Source organism: Papio anubis, chromosome 4 (genome assembly GCF_008728515.1).
Source record: "Papio anubis isolate 15944 chromosome 4, Panubis1.0, whole genome shotgun sequence".
Lineage (NCBI taxonomy): Eukaryota > Metazoa > Chordata > Mammalia > Primates > Cercopithecidae > Papio > Papio anubis.
This window is the reverse complement of record NC_044979.1, coordinates 113,060,339-113,075,482: the sequence shown is the minus strand read 5'-3', so window position 1 is coordinate 113,075,482 and position 15,144 is coordinate 113,060,339. Positions and strand designations below refer to the sequence as shown.

The 15,144-nt window shown below is 45.1% G+C and overlaps 1 protein-coding gene across 9 annotated transcripts in view; it reads right to left on the bottom strand.

The window, feature by feature from the left end:
- HECW1 (HECT, C2 and WW domain containing E3 ubiquitin protein ligase 1) overlaps window positions 1-15,144 on the bottom strand; it is a 456,185-nt gene that overhangs the window by 321,938 nt on the left and 119,103 nt on the right. For 4 of the 9 annotated variants that reach the window (XM_021935851.2, XM_021935844.2, XM_021935846.2 and 1 more), the window contains exon 2: window positions 2,575-2,632. The exons of the other annotated variants lie outside the window; for them this stretch is intronic. In XM_021935851.2, the coding sequence (XP_021791543.1) occupies window positions 2,575-2,601 (27 nt within the window). In that variant the 5' untranslated portion in view covers window positions 2,602-2,632. The remainder of the gene's footprint in view (window positions 1-2,574; window positions 2,633-15,144) is intronic. 9 annotated transcript variants of the gene reach the window in all.

The following is a 15,144-nucleotide window of genomic DNA, read 5'->3' as shown; positions in this document are numbered from 1 at the left end:
AATCACCTAGAGACCTTTTCAGTGTGCAAGTAGGCAGGCTTCACATGCGAAGCTAGACTTGGTGGTTTGCGATGTACCCCTGGTTGAGAACCGGTGGTTATAGCATAAAATTCTCCCTTGTATGAGCCTCTTTCAGAGATGAGCATTCATCCTACTGAGGATCATTCCAGAAGCTGAAAATACACTGACATTAAGTGGTCAATTAAATGATGCCTAGTTTATTTCTTTTATTTTCTTTTTTTTCTAGAGACAAGGTCTTGCTATGTCACCCAGGCTGGAATGCAGTGGTGCTGTCATAGCTCACTGTAGCCTTGAACTCGTGGGCTCAAGCGATTCTCCCCGTTCAGCCTCCTCAGCAGCTGGGACTACAGGCACACACTACCATGCCCAATTAATTTTTTTTTTTTAAATTTTTCGTAGACATGGGATCTCGCTATGTTGCTCAGGCTGGTCTCATACTCCTGGCCTCAAGCGATCCTCCCACCTTAGCCTCCAGAGCTTATTTCCAGATATTTTTATAAGTCCAGCTAGCAGTGCTGCAGACTCATTTCAGAGCATGATGAATCTTCTTATAAATTTAGGGGAAGGTGTCGGGAACCTTGGCATTATTTTTAATTTTGAAGATTTACATGAAAGCACAGAAGTTACGGGGCCATAGATTCCCTTTACCGAGTAAGGTTTGGTAAAGTAAAGAGCTTTGCATTTACCTTCCAGGGAACCTGGAAATAAGGCTGCTGCATCCTGTCCTTTCAGGTTCCCTGTGTCATTGCAGGAGGCTGTACCCATGCTTATGTTTTGTTTCACAAGCTAAGTCCTTGACAGCATCAGCTGGGATCCCAGTCTTCTCTCATGTTTCCCGGTGAGAACTCACTCACATAAATGTCGGGGAGAATACTTGGCCTTCGTGTTTCCTGGATCACTGAATAAAATCCCCTGTGATGATCTGTGTGCATATTTGGCTTTGCTGTTTGGTTCCAGGAGTTTTATTTCAAGGCAAAGCTTGTATCTGAAGATGCCATGAGCTGAGATCGTCTAGGACTGAGAAGCCCTAACTTCCCAAGGACACTAATCCTGGAAAGAAGAAAGAGGGGGCATTCTTCCTGAAAGTGAAATGCACCCAGAAGGAACTGCTTGGTATTTAAAAAATACTTCTCACTCTATCTTTAAAGCCAAAGAGAAAACACCGAAGTCCAAAGGGAATGCAGACAGACTGACTGCTATGAAAACTTTCTCTTAGCAAAAGTTACACCTTCCCTAAGGGACAGCTGGAGGGTTGAGTAAACTGAGGGAACTGGGGAAACCAAGGCTGTGCTGAGCTCTGAGGTGTGAAAATAGTACAGAGGAAGTGGCTCCTGAGCGCACACCAAGCTGGGATACTCAAGGAAACAAAGGGGAATTTAAGTGACTGTGCTGACTGTTCCTGGATGTTTGGCAGCACAGGACTAAGTATTAATTTAATGCTTCCTGAATCCAACACATGCTATGCTCATTCTTTAAGTGCATTAGGCAGAACTTGTGAATTAGGAGAGCTGCCCTCTGCATGAGTAGGCAGCAGGGCCCTGTGGCAGAGGAGAAGCTGCCTCTGCATGCCAGCGTGGCCTCACCCTTCCGCCCATTGACGCGTAGCAAGGCACGCACTGAACATCTCAGGGCGTCCCTCTTCTTCTTGCAGGGTTATTTCAAGGATTCGCTGAATATGCATGTGGATATGCTTAATAAATTTGCAAAGTGCTATGCAAATGTGGGCTTTTATTTATTTTTTAGAGAAAAGCCTCACATCAGGATTGGCCGAGTATTACCCAAACAGCACAGGGCCCAGTGGATGGACTCCAGCTCAGACAGGCAGACCTCAGTTGGAATCAGTGCTCCTCATTTACCTACTGGGAGACTTCAGAGCAATCAGTCAACCCTCTATGACCCAGTTCCCTCGTACATCAAATGGGGACAATGATCATACCTACCATGATGCATGGTGCCCAGTAAATGTGCGCTGTGATGACTGTAAACCGGGGCTGTCACCAAAAGTAAAACCATGACACAGAGGAAGGAGGAGCCTTGGCAGGAAGTCTTGGGGAGCTGGTGGAAAGTACTTTCAGGGAAAGGCACCCTGCTGCAAGGGCCCATCCTAATGAGCCATCAGCCTCCTAGAGGATGGCCTGGCTCTGAGTCAGGAGGAGAAGCCGTTGCTCTTGTCTCAAGGCCTATTTCTGTCTGTCCATATCAACTGTACAGCAATTACCCCTAGACAGCGGAGCTCTCGGCTATAATTCTGGAAGTAGCATCATAGAGTGTTTCCAGGTACAAATTCACTTGTAACAACTGTACGTTCACATCACACAAGGAGGACTCGACATGCAAAAACATCATCTCAAAATGGAGCACAGTCGAATTCTGGGGTAGATGCAGGTGGTGGGGAGGGAGGGTGATGGATCTCAAATGTCCAGCCACACTTGAGAGAATTCCTGGGCTGGGCAACAGCAATGGCCCTGGGCTGAGGCACATTCCATTATGAGTGGAGTGGGTTTATAATGGAATGACATGGATGGTTTCTTATAATCAGAAAAGCACACTGACCTTCACACTACACAGGTGCAGCAGCATAATGACCCACCACGTGTACGCGCATCAATTCCTGGGGAAAAGTCCAACGAGGTTAACTTAGCGTGTATCCCAAGCAAACAAAATCAGCAACATTACCCGCACAAACAACATTGTTCCCCCCACCCCTGCCAAGATACCTGGCCTGGGCAACCGACGTGCAAAAGGAAACATCACACAAGGACCACACTCATTTTGATAAAGTGGATAAAAAGTTGCAAGCAACATTATTCTGTGCCATAAGTAATTGGATTTGATTTTAAATTTTAATTTAAGGAATGAGACCCATGGGCCTAGAATTTTTTTTTCTTTTTCAAGAAACAAAGAGTTGGTGTAGGTGTTTGTGGGGAAAGAGAAGTTCTGCTCTCCCAGCTGTCTGAGAAGGCCACCTAAAAGCATCCTCACATATGATCCACTCCTGAAGCTCCCTCGACCACAAAGGAGGGGGAATCTACAATTAAACTGCTGAAAATTCACTGCCTCTTTCAGTGCCCTTACTCCCTCAGGCATTTACTCAGATGGGAAAGACTCAAGAAGTGCTGTCCCCTTCCACTTGTTGTCCTGCAGAGTGACTGTCACCACAATCAACTTGGCATCACTGGTCTCACCATTGGCACTTTAGAGCTACCATGTCCAAAATTAGCATACAGGACTTGAGCAGAGATACCAGGCATGGGAAAGTTGCTGATGGCATCGTCTATCAGGGCCCTCTTAATCCAGGTACTGTTTTGGTTCATGAGTCTTTATTCTGATTTGATAACCTCATCTTCCTTTGGAGTTACAGTCACCATGAAAGTAATCAATATGGCCTGATTCCAGAAAAAAAGCAGTCTATGATGTCAGCATTCCCAAACCCCGATGAAACCTGAAGTTTTGCTGACAAATGAATTCGTGTAAGAAACGAGTAGCAAGCTTGCATTCTGGGTGCAGAGATTATGTTCTCAACCCTGGTCCAAGTAGATCTGAATAGAAGAGGGAGAGAATTCAACATCCACGTACTGAGATCCTGCTCTGTGTCCAACGTGCTGGTGGATGCTACTGGACTTCTCAGTGGTGATGCACACCGTGCAGCACCCTTGCTCCTTCCTACTCCCTGCCACAGCCACCAGCTTCCCGGCTGGTTCTCAAGCTGCCCCAGCTCTGCCCCATCTGCAGGCTCCCCTGCACTGCCTTCCTCCTTGGAGAAGGGCCAACTAGGAAAAGATGCAAGAAGGAACACACTAGGGCCATGTCCCTGCCTCTGGCCTTAGTTACCATGTGAACATTGCCAACTCTCCAATTTCTGTGATAGGTCAGAGCACTCATCTGATGTCCAAATCCAGTCCCATCCACTGGAGCTTTGCGCAGCCACCCAAGCACCGTGCAAAAAAAACTCAGGGTATTTATTCCTATGCCCAAGCCTCCCTTAAAAGTCCAGCCTTAGTCATGGTTCCTTCACCGCTTAGAACTCCCTGTCAGGAACTTGGACAGCTTTCTTTCTCCAGTCCTCTTTCTCCATCCTTTTTGTCCAACCAAGCACTGAGTTCATCTGTTCCTGCCTCTTAATGGTTCTAGAATTTATCTGCCTCTCACCATTTCTGCCTCCTTCAGCATGGACCAAACCTCCCTCTCCCACTCAACTCCCATGGAGCCTAACCGGCCTCCTCGTCTGCACCTTTGCTCTTAATACAGTCTCCACAATGGACAGAACGCTTTATTGAAAAAGGAAACCTGATGTCGCCCTTCCTTGTTTTAGTGGCTTCACACTTCCTTTAGGCTAAAGCTTTAAATACCAGTTTGAGACTTACTTTATACAAACATGCAAAGTGGATCTGGCCCTCCCTCCTCCCCGGCCTCACTGCTACCTCCCTCCTCCTGACCTGTGACACTCTGGCCACTTGGGAATCCCACAGTCTCCAGAGGCACTTATTTTCCCCCTTCCTTGGAGATGCCAGTGTGCTGTCCAGCCAGATGCCAGCCAGCTGCCTGACCTGAGCTGCCCTCAGCCCTTCTTCCTCCACACCCCTCACTCCTTGGCCTTCCCTGTGCTTCCCCTTCCCCCACAACAGAGGCCTGGGAATAGTATCCTGTAGTTATTATTTTTTGACAGTTTAAAAAATAATTCTAATGAACTATTTATGTATTATGTATTTGTTTAACATCTATCTTGCAAAATTGACTCAGAATTCTCTGGGAGCTGGGGCTGCCATCCTCAGCACTTAGCACAGAGCCTGGTACAGGGCGTGCTCACTGTCCTAAGCCAAATGTTGATCCAATTAATTAAACACACACATGCATGCACATTAGGAGAGTAAAAAGAAGAGGAAAAAAGACCATTCAAACGGGCTGTTTAGACATTATCTATTTAGCACTTAGCACTGGGGATACTGATGTATTTCACTTTACAGTTTACTGTAAATTGTTTCTTTACAGTTTACTGTAAATTGTTTCTTTACAGTTTACTAATTTTTTAACTGCAAAGCTTGACTCTGGAAATAAAAAAGGAATGAGAGCAGAAGTGGAGACTTTATAAAGAAAGTGAATGGGGACAAAAAGGATCCAGCTCCAGATCCTGGAAGCTTACCCCACTCCACCAAAGAGAACCTGGATGGAACCCTCTTCCATCAGGAATAAACTGGAGCCCAAAGAAATGAAGGAATCAGATGGGGACCAAGTGACCTGTCTACACAAAAGCCACCTGATGAGTACTTCTACTCCCTGCTCTCAGCCCACCTTCAGCTATACAGATCTGCACGGCCCCTTGCTTCTGCCATATGGGATCCAGCCTGACAGCAGCAAATGAGTGCACAGATTTCAGGTAGAGGAAATCCCCAGGAAAAGGCAAGGAAGAGTATAGGAATCAACAAAGTACTACTTTAAAATAACCTGAGATTAGATGATTCTTCCTTCAAAGGCACAACTAGTTTATACACAGCTATACACAGCCAGTTCCTCTGTTGGACTCAAGTGGCCATGACCCTCAGGAAAATCCTCTAGGAGTGCTCGGCACAGGGCAGCAGGAAGTCACGTGGGGAGGGTCCCTCTGCAGACCCTTGCAGCACAGCAACAGGAGAGCGGAGCGGTGTTGGAGGCCCAGCCCTGCCTAAGGCCGCTCCTCCATAGGTCCTGGCTGCCGCACCCTGCTCATGCCCTGTAAACCCCTGGCACCTCTCTAGAGCCCTGTGAATCAACCATCCGACAGGGCCTGTCACTACTTATCAGCACTGACTGGCAGTGACACCACCTCCGAGGCCTGATGCTCTGCCACAGCCATTAGGTCAACTGAGTAGAGTTAGGATTATTAAAAATCAAAGGAGCCAAGCAGGATGTCACTCCTGGGTATATATCGATCTGTCCCTACCCAAATGAACTAAGATTAAAAACCAAATATTAGAAAGCATGTTACCCTTCAGACCATACTATGATTTACCATAGGCTAAAACAAATTGTTTCACTGTTTTGCTTCCCTCGTGTTTCATTCGGTCTGTCATCTGATAAGTGGAGGATTTTTTGAGGAAGAGGTCAAGATCATTCATGGGTGGAATACATAAAAGCTAGCAATATAAAAGATGATATTTATTTATTTATTTGAGATGGAGTCTTGCTCTGTCACCCAGGCTGGGGTGCAGTGGCTGGATCTCCGCTCGCTGCAAGCTCCGCCTCCCGGGTTCACATCATTCTCCTGCCTCAGCCTCCTGAGTAGCTGCGACTACAGGCGCCTGCCACCACGCCCGGCTAACTTTTTGTATTTTTAGTAGAGACGGGGTTTCACCGTGTTAGCCAGGATGGTCTCGATCTCCTGACCTCGTGATCCGCCCACCTCGGCCTCCCAAAGTGCTGGGATTACAGGCGTGAGCCACTGCGCCTGGCGAAAGATGACATTTAAAAACAACTTTTTTTCCTAATTATAGAAACAAAGTACATTTGCTTTTGAAAAGCCACGCCATACGGACTACAAACAACAGGATGAACGGTCACTCGGAACCCCACACTGTAAGAAAGCCAGAAGTCCTGGTTCGGGTAAGGTTCTCTTTTTTATGGGGCAGTTTGAGGGCGGCCCAGCCAGTGTGCCGCCTTCTGGTAGGGACGAGTGCCTACAGGTCTGGGCCTCTAAGAGGGCATCACAGCTAAGAAGCCCGGGAGTGGCTGGTCCTCAAAGGGGGCTTGTGATATTTAAAAATAATTTACACTTATTTTAAGTGGGTGTATCTGATATCCCCAGAAATCTGGTCAGCTGGGGCAATTGCCCCTCGCAAATCATTGTGACTATCAATTATTTTAAGTCGTCCTAAGTATAGACAATTGGCTTTTAGGATTTGTTGAGTTCCAGCAGGAGGTGCCAAGCTGTAGAGATATTTAAAGACATACAATTCCTATTTCATTGACCCCAAACCCCTCAAGGAAATTTACAGCCCTCCTCTTCTATCAGGCAAAGACCCTAGCGCAGTGTTTGCCATCTGATAACTATTTGCCAACAGACCGACCAACCCGGTACACGAAGGAAGGAAGAGCCTGTGTGCGCATTCCCATATATGTGGTTAATTCCGGAAACGTCACACCAGACACCCTTGCAAAGACAAAGTAAGCTCAGTTGCACATATTTTGAAGGAGATTTAAAAAAATGTTCTTCTTCTTAGAGACCAGAAAATTACATTTGCTAATTTAATAAAACTATGCTTTATGGCGAGAACCCAAGAGGGGGGATGAAGAGTTTCACTAGACCTTCTCCCTTTTGGCTGATGTCACAGCAAGTATTCATCAGCCATCAGCCAACCTGGATAGCAGGCCAAAAAAGCGGCCGTCTGGTCTCATGTTGGAAGTTCTGTTTTGAACTTTGTGACCTTGATTCCATCAGCATGACTTGGGGTCTGAATGATTTTGTTTTGTCCCAATCTATTTTCTTTCAGTCCCTTGTTTTGATCCAACATCAATTTTCAGGAGATATAAAATGTACTGTCATATAACATTATGGTGTTATTGTCACTGAATTCATTTTCCTGGGAGGAGGTCTCTTTATGATCCAACACCAAATAGCATCATTTCCTGTCAACAATGACTTACGATGCCTTCCAAATTCCCAGGCCCCTCCACTATGACAGAACGTCCCTCTTACATTAGAGGGAAAAAAAGGCTTTGACAAATAGTCCAGGCTTTACTTGAAGAGCATGAACTTCGTGGTATAGCCAGTGGGCTACTCCTTTTTAAAGATATTTATTTTACTCATATATTTTTCGTTTTCATTCATTCGTATATTTATTCACTTCTCTAGTATATCCATGGCTAAACAATGACACACAGGGAGAAAATAAAGATCGCTTCACTTTAAACTTCCATGTTCCCTAACGTCCCATTTGGAACTTTCTTCCCAACCTGAGGGACCCATCCTTGTTCTTAGATACACTGGTCCAAAGAGATCCAGTTTGTCCCTAAAGGAACAGTTCTAACTCCATAACCAGGCAACATAAATATGACCACCTGTGGGGGTGGCCTCCTCCTCGCCAGGCCTTACTCCTCAGATTCTCATTCTGAGCACCAAAGAGAAAAGTCACATGAGAAGTCAAGGTGGGTCCTGGAGCCAAGGTGGTAAGAACAGGGTGGGGACAGCTTCTGGCCAGCACCCACTCTGGGGCCAGCGTCATGGCCATGAGCTGGGACCCCTCCCTACCAGTTCCATCCCTCCCAATGCAGCACTTTATTGCTGCTCAGCCCAGAACTGTTTCCTTTCTTCCCTAACCTTCACATTTCATCCGAGGTACATCTGTGATTGGCAAACACACATAATAGAACTCCATCCTTGAATAACTCCACAACAGAGCTGTCTTCTAAGAATAATAGCTAATCTCAGGGTGTTTTCATTAAAAACAGATTTCAGTGACAGACTATCAAAACATTTTCCTTTTACAAAAAGCAATATGAAAGGGCAGAATTACGCAAAGGATACGGGCTTCACTCTGCCCTGAGCAACCAAGGGCCCTCTCCCATTGGCTTCAGTATCTCATTTAAATTTCCCGCCATGGGTACGCAAGCAGACTAAGTCCTACTCAGCGCTTTTGCAAGTGGGGGAAAAAAAAAAAAGACTGATGAACTGCACTTCTGCCTCTATTTTCAAAATCTGTCACCAGTTATCCTTGAGGGGTGGTTTGTTTGTGTTCTTAGGGAGTTGGAGAGGTATTATCTAGCAAAACAGACTCAGAGTCACCCAACATGCATTGACTGTCTCCCACATAGCTGGCATTGTTTTGGGCACTGCAGATACAGTGGTAAACACTCATCTCTAGTATTGATGTGACTTCCTATGTGCCAGGCACTGTTCTGAGTGCTTTACACATATTAACCCATTTGATCCTCACAATAATCTAGCGAGGCAGTTGCTATGACTGTCTACACTTTACAGAGGAGGAAACTGAGGCATGGAGAGTTGCTGTAATATGCCCAATGTCATGCAAGTAGTAAGGAGCAGAAGCAGATTCAGAGCCAGGCACCTGGCTCCAGAGTGCCCATACTCAGTGGCCCACCCTGCAAAGACTAGTGTGGTCCCTGCCCTTCAGGAAGGGAGACACACTGAACAGATGAGCTGAACACACAACAAGATGTCAGAGCATTCCGTTTAAGAGCTGAGGAGGGCTCCAGGCAGGTCTTCTCCAGTGATTTACATTTTATTTTGGTCAGAAATACCTTTAAGACACTGAAGGCAATGTCCCTTTTCCCCAGAACCTCTGAAGCCCCAGCTTCCATTAGGCAAACAGTCACACTTTCCCTCCCCACTTCCTCCCTGCCTCCTTCCTTCCCTCCCTCCTTTCTTTCCTTCCTTCCTTCTTTCCTTCCCTCCTTGCTTCCTTCTTTTTCTTTCTTCCCTCCCTCCCATCCCCCCTTCCTTCCTCCCTTCTTCCCTCCCTCCCTCCCTCCTTCTCCTCTCTAGTTTTCACTTTACCTTTATAGTGTCTTCTTTCTGAACTTTATCGTTGGGTATAGTTAGTTTTTTTGTTTTATTTACTATTGTGAAAGGAAAATAAATCTTGGGACCCCCAAATCACTAAGCCAAGAGAAAAGTCGAGCTGGCAACTACGGCAGGCAAACCTGCTTCCCATTTTATTCCTAAATAAGGCAGTTACAAAGATTTTTAAAAAGCTACATACCTCCCTCATAATGTGCCCACAGGGAAATTTCTTGTGGGCCTCAAGATCTTTACCCTCAAACAGTTCTGTTGAATTTCACCCTGGCAATGTAAACTGACAGCTGATCTTCACAGCTCACCTGAGACAAATGCATATTTGATTGCTTCCTCTGCCCTGTTGTTTATGTAAAAATGCAGATTCACCGAGCCAGACTACATTGAGTATTCAGCGAAAGGCTGATTAAGGACTCAGAAGAATGCAACCTTCTGTCTCTTATCTACCTATGACCTGGAAGTTCCTGCTTCAAGTTTTCCCATCTTTCTGGACCAAAGCAATGTACATCTTAAACATATTGATTGATGTCTCATGACTCCCTTAAATGTACAAAAGCAAGCTGTACCCCAACCACCTTGGGCCTCAGAGGACCTCCTGACACCATCAGGAGTGCAGCCTTAAACTTGCCAAAAGAAACTTTCTAAATTGATTGAGACCTGTCTCAGACACTTTGAATTCACACTATTTCATTTTAGCTTTTCTCCCCATGAATGGTTTTCCAAATCACTTAATACTTTTAGTAATTACTTAAATAATGATATAGATTAAGTAATCACTTAATATATCATAATATATGAGATTTCTTATTAACTGTGTCTATTTCAGGATTTTACTCCTATTGCTCTTTCTATTCATATGCCCACACATGAAGTTTTAGTGTTTGCATGTGTGTGTATACACGGCTAGCACATATAAACATATTTACTGTATCTTTATTGCATATATCACATTGGGTAGCACAGGTACCTCCACCATTAATTTTAATTTCTCATTTTTATAAAAGAGACAGAGTCTTGCTATGTTGCCCAGGCTGTTCTCAAACTCCTGGGCTCAAGTGATCCGCCCCTCTTGGTCTCCCAAAATGCTGGGATTACTGGTGTGAACCACCATGCCCAGCCCTTCATTAATTTTTGAAATAACTTATCTTAGTGGTGCTTGCATTTTTGTCCATCTAGAATCCAGAGAGCTGGTGACTGTGGGCCCAGGGGAGTGTGCTGGATGTGTAGGAGAATGCCACCCACACCCATGCCCACACTCAGGACTCCCCACCAAGGTGCCAGTAGAGCCCAATACTGAGACTCATTGGCCATCCTCCAGAACATAAAGACTCACATATCTTGTTAGTGGGATTAAATGAAACTAACAAATGAATAGGGGAAAGTTTTGTGCATTAAGTTATCCCATCCATGAGCACCATGTCTCTGTATAGATTACATTCCTGTTTTGATTCTTTAAATGAATCTTCATAGATTTCCTCATGTAGCTCATGCAAAGTCCTGGCTGCTTGGTAGTCCATGTTTTCTTTTTCTTGAGTTCAAAATGTTTTCTGAAATGATCATAGGCTTGGGCCAAGGATGCCTCTCTTATTCCACATTTTTAAAGAATAGTAGTCCCTTACTCCCTTCTATTGTCTTTTATCAGCCTAGTATTTGTTCCCAAGTATTATCTTTAAACACGGTTCCTGGTCTGAAGTGCAGGCTGGGAGGGCAGAGGTCCCCAGTCAAGGGGGGCCAAACCTCCTCCCGCTGTGGCCACTCCTCAGAGCAGGGGGAACTCTCTGCGGATTTCACCCCAAGTAAGGTGCTGGGTGCGGGGGTAGGGGGGCTCCACTTATTCCTGCATGGTCCCCAGGGACAGAGCTCCGGGCTCCCTTGGATATGGCTCTGCCAGTTCCAGGGAAGGCTCTCCTGACCTGACCAGCCCCAGGTGTGCTCTGGCTGGCTTCCAAGGGACTAGTGTTGTCAAGACTTGGGTCTGGACCATGGGTCTGGCAGGGGATTCGTGGGATTAGCTGGTGATTCACTCTTGTGGGGCAATGAGATAGGGAGGAGAGGCCTGCACAGGGACCCAGATAGTCACAAAAGGCAACTTTATTCAGCACTTGTTTCATTTGCTGTGCACATATTTCCTTTCAGGGCCTCAGTAAGTGTCTGTGGTGGGCCAACTACATACCAGGCACTATGGATCAGGCAATATGTCAGTGAGCAACACAGCCCACAGGCCCTGGCTGTAGAGCTCATGTTGAGGGGAAGAGAGCAACCAAAAACACAATAAATAAGTAAACTGCACATGTTAGATATCATGCAATTTCAAGAAACAATGAAAAATGAAATGTTAAGATGTGGGTAGGAGATGAAGGTTTCCCTGGGTCTCCAGAAAAAGCTTCAAAGATAAGGAAGTTTTGAATAAAGACCTGAAGGAAGAAAAGGAAGTATCCGTTCCTGCCCAAGGGAAGAATATTCCAGGTTAAAAGGCCTGAGGTGGGAGAGCATCTGCAGAGGCCAGTGTGGCCGGAACATGCGGAACAAAGGGGAGGACAGAAGGAAATAAAGCCTGGGATGTCACAAGGGGCCAGGTGGTGTTAGGCTTCAAGTTCACTGGAAGGACTCTGGTGTTCACACATTGCGAGGTGGGAAGTCACTGGTGAACCCTGAGTGGGGAAGTGACATGATGTGGCTGGCATTGAGCAGGAGCTCTCCGGCTGCTGCTTTAGGAACACACTGGAAGGAAGAGGAGGGAGGAAGTTGGGAGACCTTGCAAAAATCTAGGCCAATCACGGTGGTGTGAACAGGGTGGGAGTGGTGTGGGTGGTGAGAATTTGGCAGAATTGTAGATAGAAGAGAGCTGTCACTGGCAGGGTGGTATTGCATGTTAATTTGTAAAGCCTATGGCTAACCTTTTGCTTGTTTAGCAACCTGTATATCCTATGCTGCTCTTGCAGACTGGAGAGAAGCTGGCTGCTCCTCACCTGCTCATCTCGCTACCTGCGATGAAGCTTATTTCTGGATATGAAGCATCTTGTCTTTCCTGCACCAGAAGCTATAATCTGTTTCCATGTCTCTCTCTCTGAATCTGCCTTTTTCTATTGCGGCTATCACAGCTTCTATTATGCCCATTGTGTCGCTATACCTACTTCCAGCTTTGCTGCATTTTTGGGAACTGGAGAGCTCCAATAAACACAGGAAGAGAGGAGCAAGTGGAGAGGAGCAAGTGGAGAGGAGCAAGTGGAGACTGACTGGTGCAGGCCTGGAGCTACAGAGGGCAGGTGAAATGTGCAGGCAGGCAGAGGTCTGGGCTGATCTTGAGTCCAGTTGCACCTTTATCCTGGAAATCAGTTCTGGAGTCAGATATACCGATCCCTATTTCTAGCTTCTACAACAGTATTATTTTGTACTACTTTGGAGGCTTTCATAAAACTATTTTTATGAAAATTACTTTGGGGGGAAGGAGAGGCATCCAGGAAATCTATCATCGATCTGCTAAATGGACTGCACCACCACCTTTTCCAATTACATGTTTTTCCACTGGATAATATTTTCAGATTCTACAGACACACGAGTGTCTAAGACTTTGAAAAGCAAATAGCAGCATCTTTCAACATAAAGATATTAAAACCCATAGGCATGCACTGACTTGGATATATGTGACTGTGTGTGGTCAACTCTTGTCTTTACCATAATAGAATCTAAAAACTCCTGGAGACTAAATAAATTATGTTAGTTGGTGATAAGATATTGAGGGCTAATGAGGCAAGAAAAATTATAATATCCAAATTGTGATTTTTTTTAGTAACTGTTGTTTCTACATTGAATACGTATGAAAACATTAAGATTTTCCAGATGTGATATTGAACATAGAAATAGAGGTTTGGGGAGATAGTGTCAACCAGCTAGGGAGAAGGAGAGAAGTTAGATTTTTGGATCCAGTCTCTATATGTCAGCCAAAGGAGAACATGTGCCTACTGAGAACTATGAGCCAGAGGGGCACTCATTTCCACAACTCTGAAAACTGGGTCTCTACAATTAAACACAGTAATCAGAATATTAAAAAGCATGAGTGTCACGAAACAATGTTCCATGAATATTTTTATGTTTTTGGTGTTAATGATTTCTGAGCAAAGGTACATGGGTTAAAGGATGATTATTGGCTACCCTAAAGATAGAGACTTTTGGAGACATATAAAGTCTCTCCTCTGGAGATGGTGAAAGCCTAGAGTCCTTTGCCTCCTCTCACCAGAGAGGATTATTTTACATTCCAGAGCAGAGGTCTGGTGTTGGCCAATTAAATGTGATGTTCACTGTAAGCAAGAAGTTTTAAGAGGTATCATGAGTTTCACCATCCCTCTTGCTACTGCCCGCTTTCCCGCAAGAACACCATGTTCTAGTTCCAGATTGGGCTATGCCTTCAGCCTACACTTCAGAAGCACATCTGAGCCCAAACCACAAGGGGAAGGAAAGCTGCAGCTGACCCACAGCCAAATGTGATGTGAGTGAGAAATAAACCTTTGTTGTGGAAGCCATTGAGATTGTGTGGATGTTTATTTCACAGCATAACCAGCAAAAGCAAGCTAATGCAGCTGTACAGCCAGCCTCCATTTCTACTCCTCTACGAATTAAATTCCAGTGCTCAGGGCAAGACGGCATGTCCTGATTCTTTTATGCCACCAGCACTTGGCTTTTCTCTAAATTGACCTACTTTGAAGGAGGGGTCTTATAATTCACCAGTGGAGGAGAGGTTCCGGCACAAATAGAGACTTGTAAGGTTGCACTGAGGGGTGTCTTTCTTCTTTCCTGTGGCCTATTCAAACTATCCCAATCAACCAGGTCCTCTACTTTTTCTTTTTTTTATTTTTATTTATTTATTTATTTATTTATTTATTTATTTATTTATTATTATTATTATACTTTAAGTTCTAGGGTACATGTGCATAACGTGCAGGTTACTTTTTCTTTTTGTATTCACTGGTTTCTTTCTTTCATTGAAATTCCAAGCTCTTTCCTTATGATCAGTTTTCCCCAATTACTGTCAACTCTGGGATCAAGTTCCTCCCAGAGGTTGTTGTCAGAATACATTTTGTGTGCCCTCCTCAATGCTGCCACCAGGACTTGGTTCCTGCTTACAGCAGCTGAGGAGCTATGTTACTGGTACAAGCCCACAGTTGAATTCCTGTATCTTCACTAGGTTTTCATCCCAAGCATTGAAAACCAGGGGAAGTATGTCTCTAGCACCATCCAAGGTCTACATATTCTCCTTGAATCTACTCTCTTGGGTCCTTTTCAATCTCTTTAGCTGGCAAGCAGTGAGTCCCCATGAAGGCACTAACATAATTATAATGTTGAATTTCACAGACCTAAATTGGGTCCTCCTGGAGGCATTTACATTTTAGAAGTGCCATCTTCCATCATAGCAGCAGGAATAGGGAGGGAGTAGGAGGAAGACCTGCCAAGGGAGGTTATCATCTTGGCTCCTTTCACTGTTTACCATGGCCCAGGAGGGACTTCTGACAAAACAGCACCCGGAGTATGCTGGAGATTGCTCATATTACGCCAAAGAGCTTAAAAGATCTCACATATACAGACTTAGTGAAATAGCCCCACTGCTTCATGTTCCATAACTG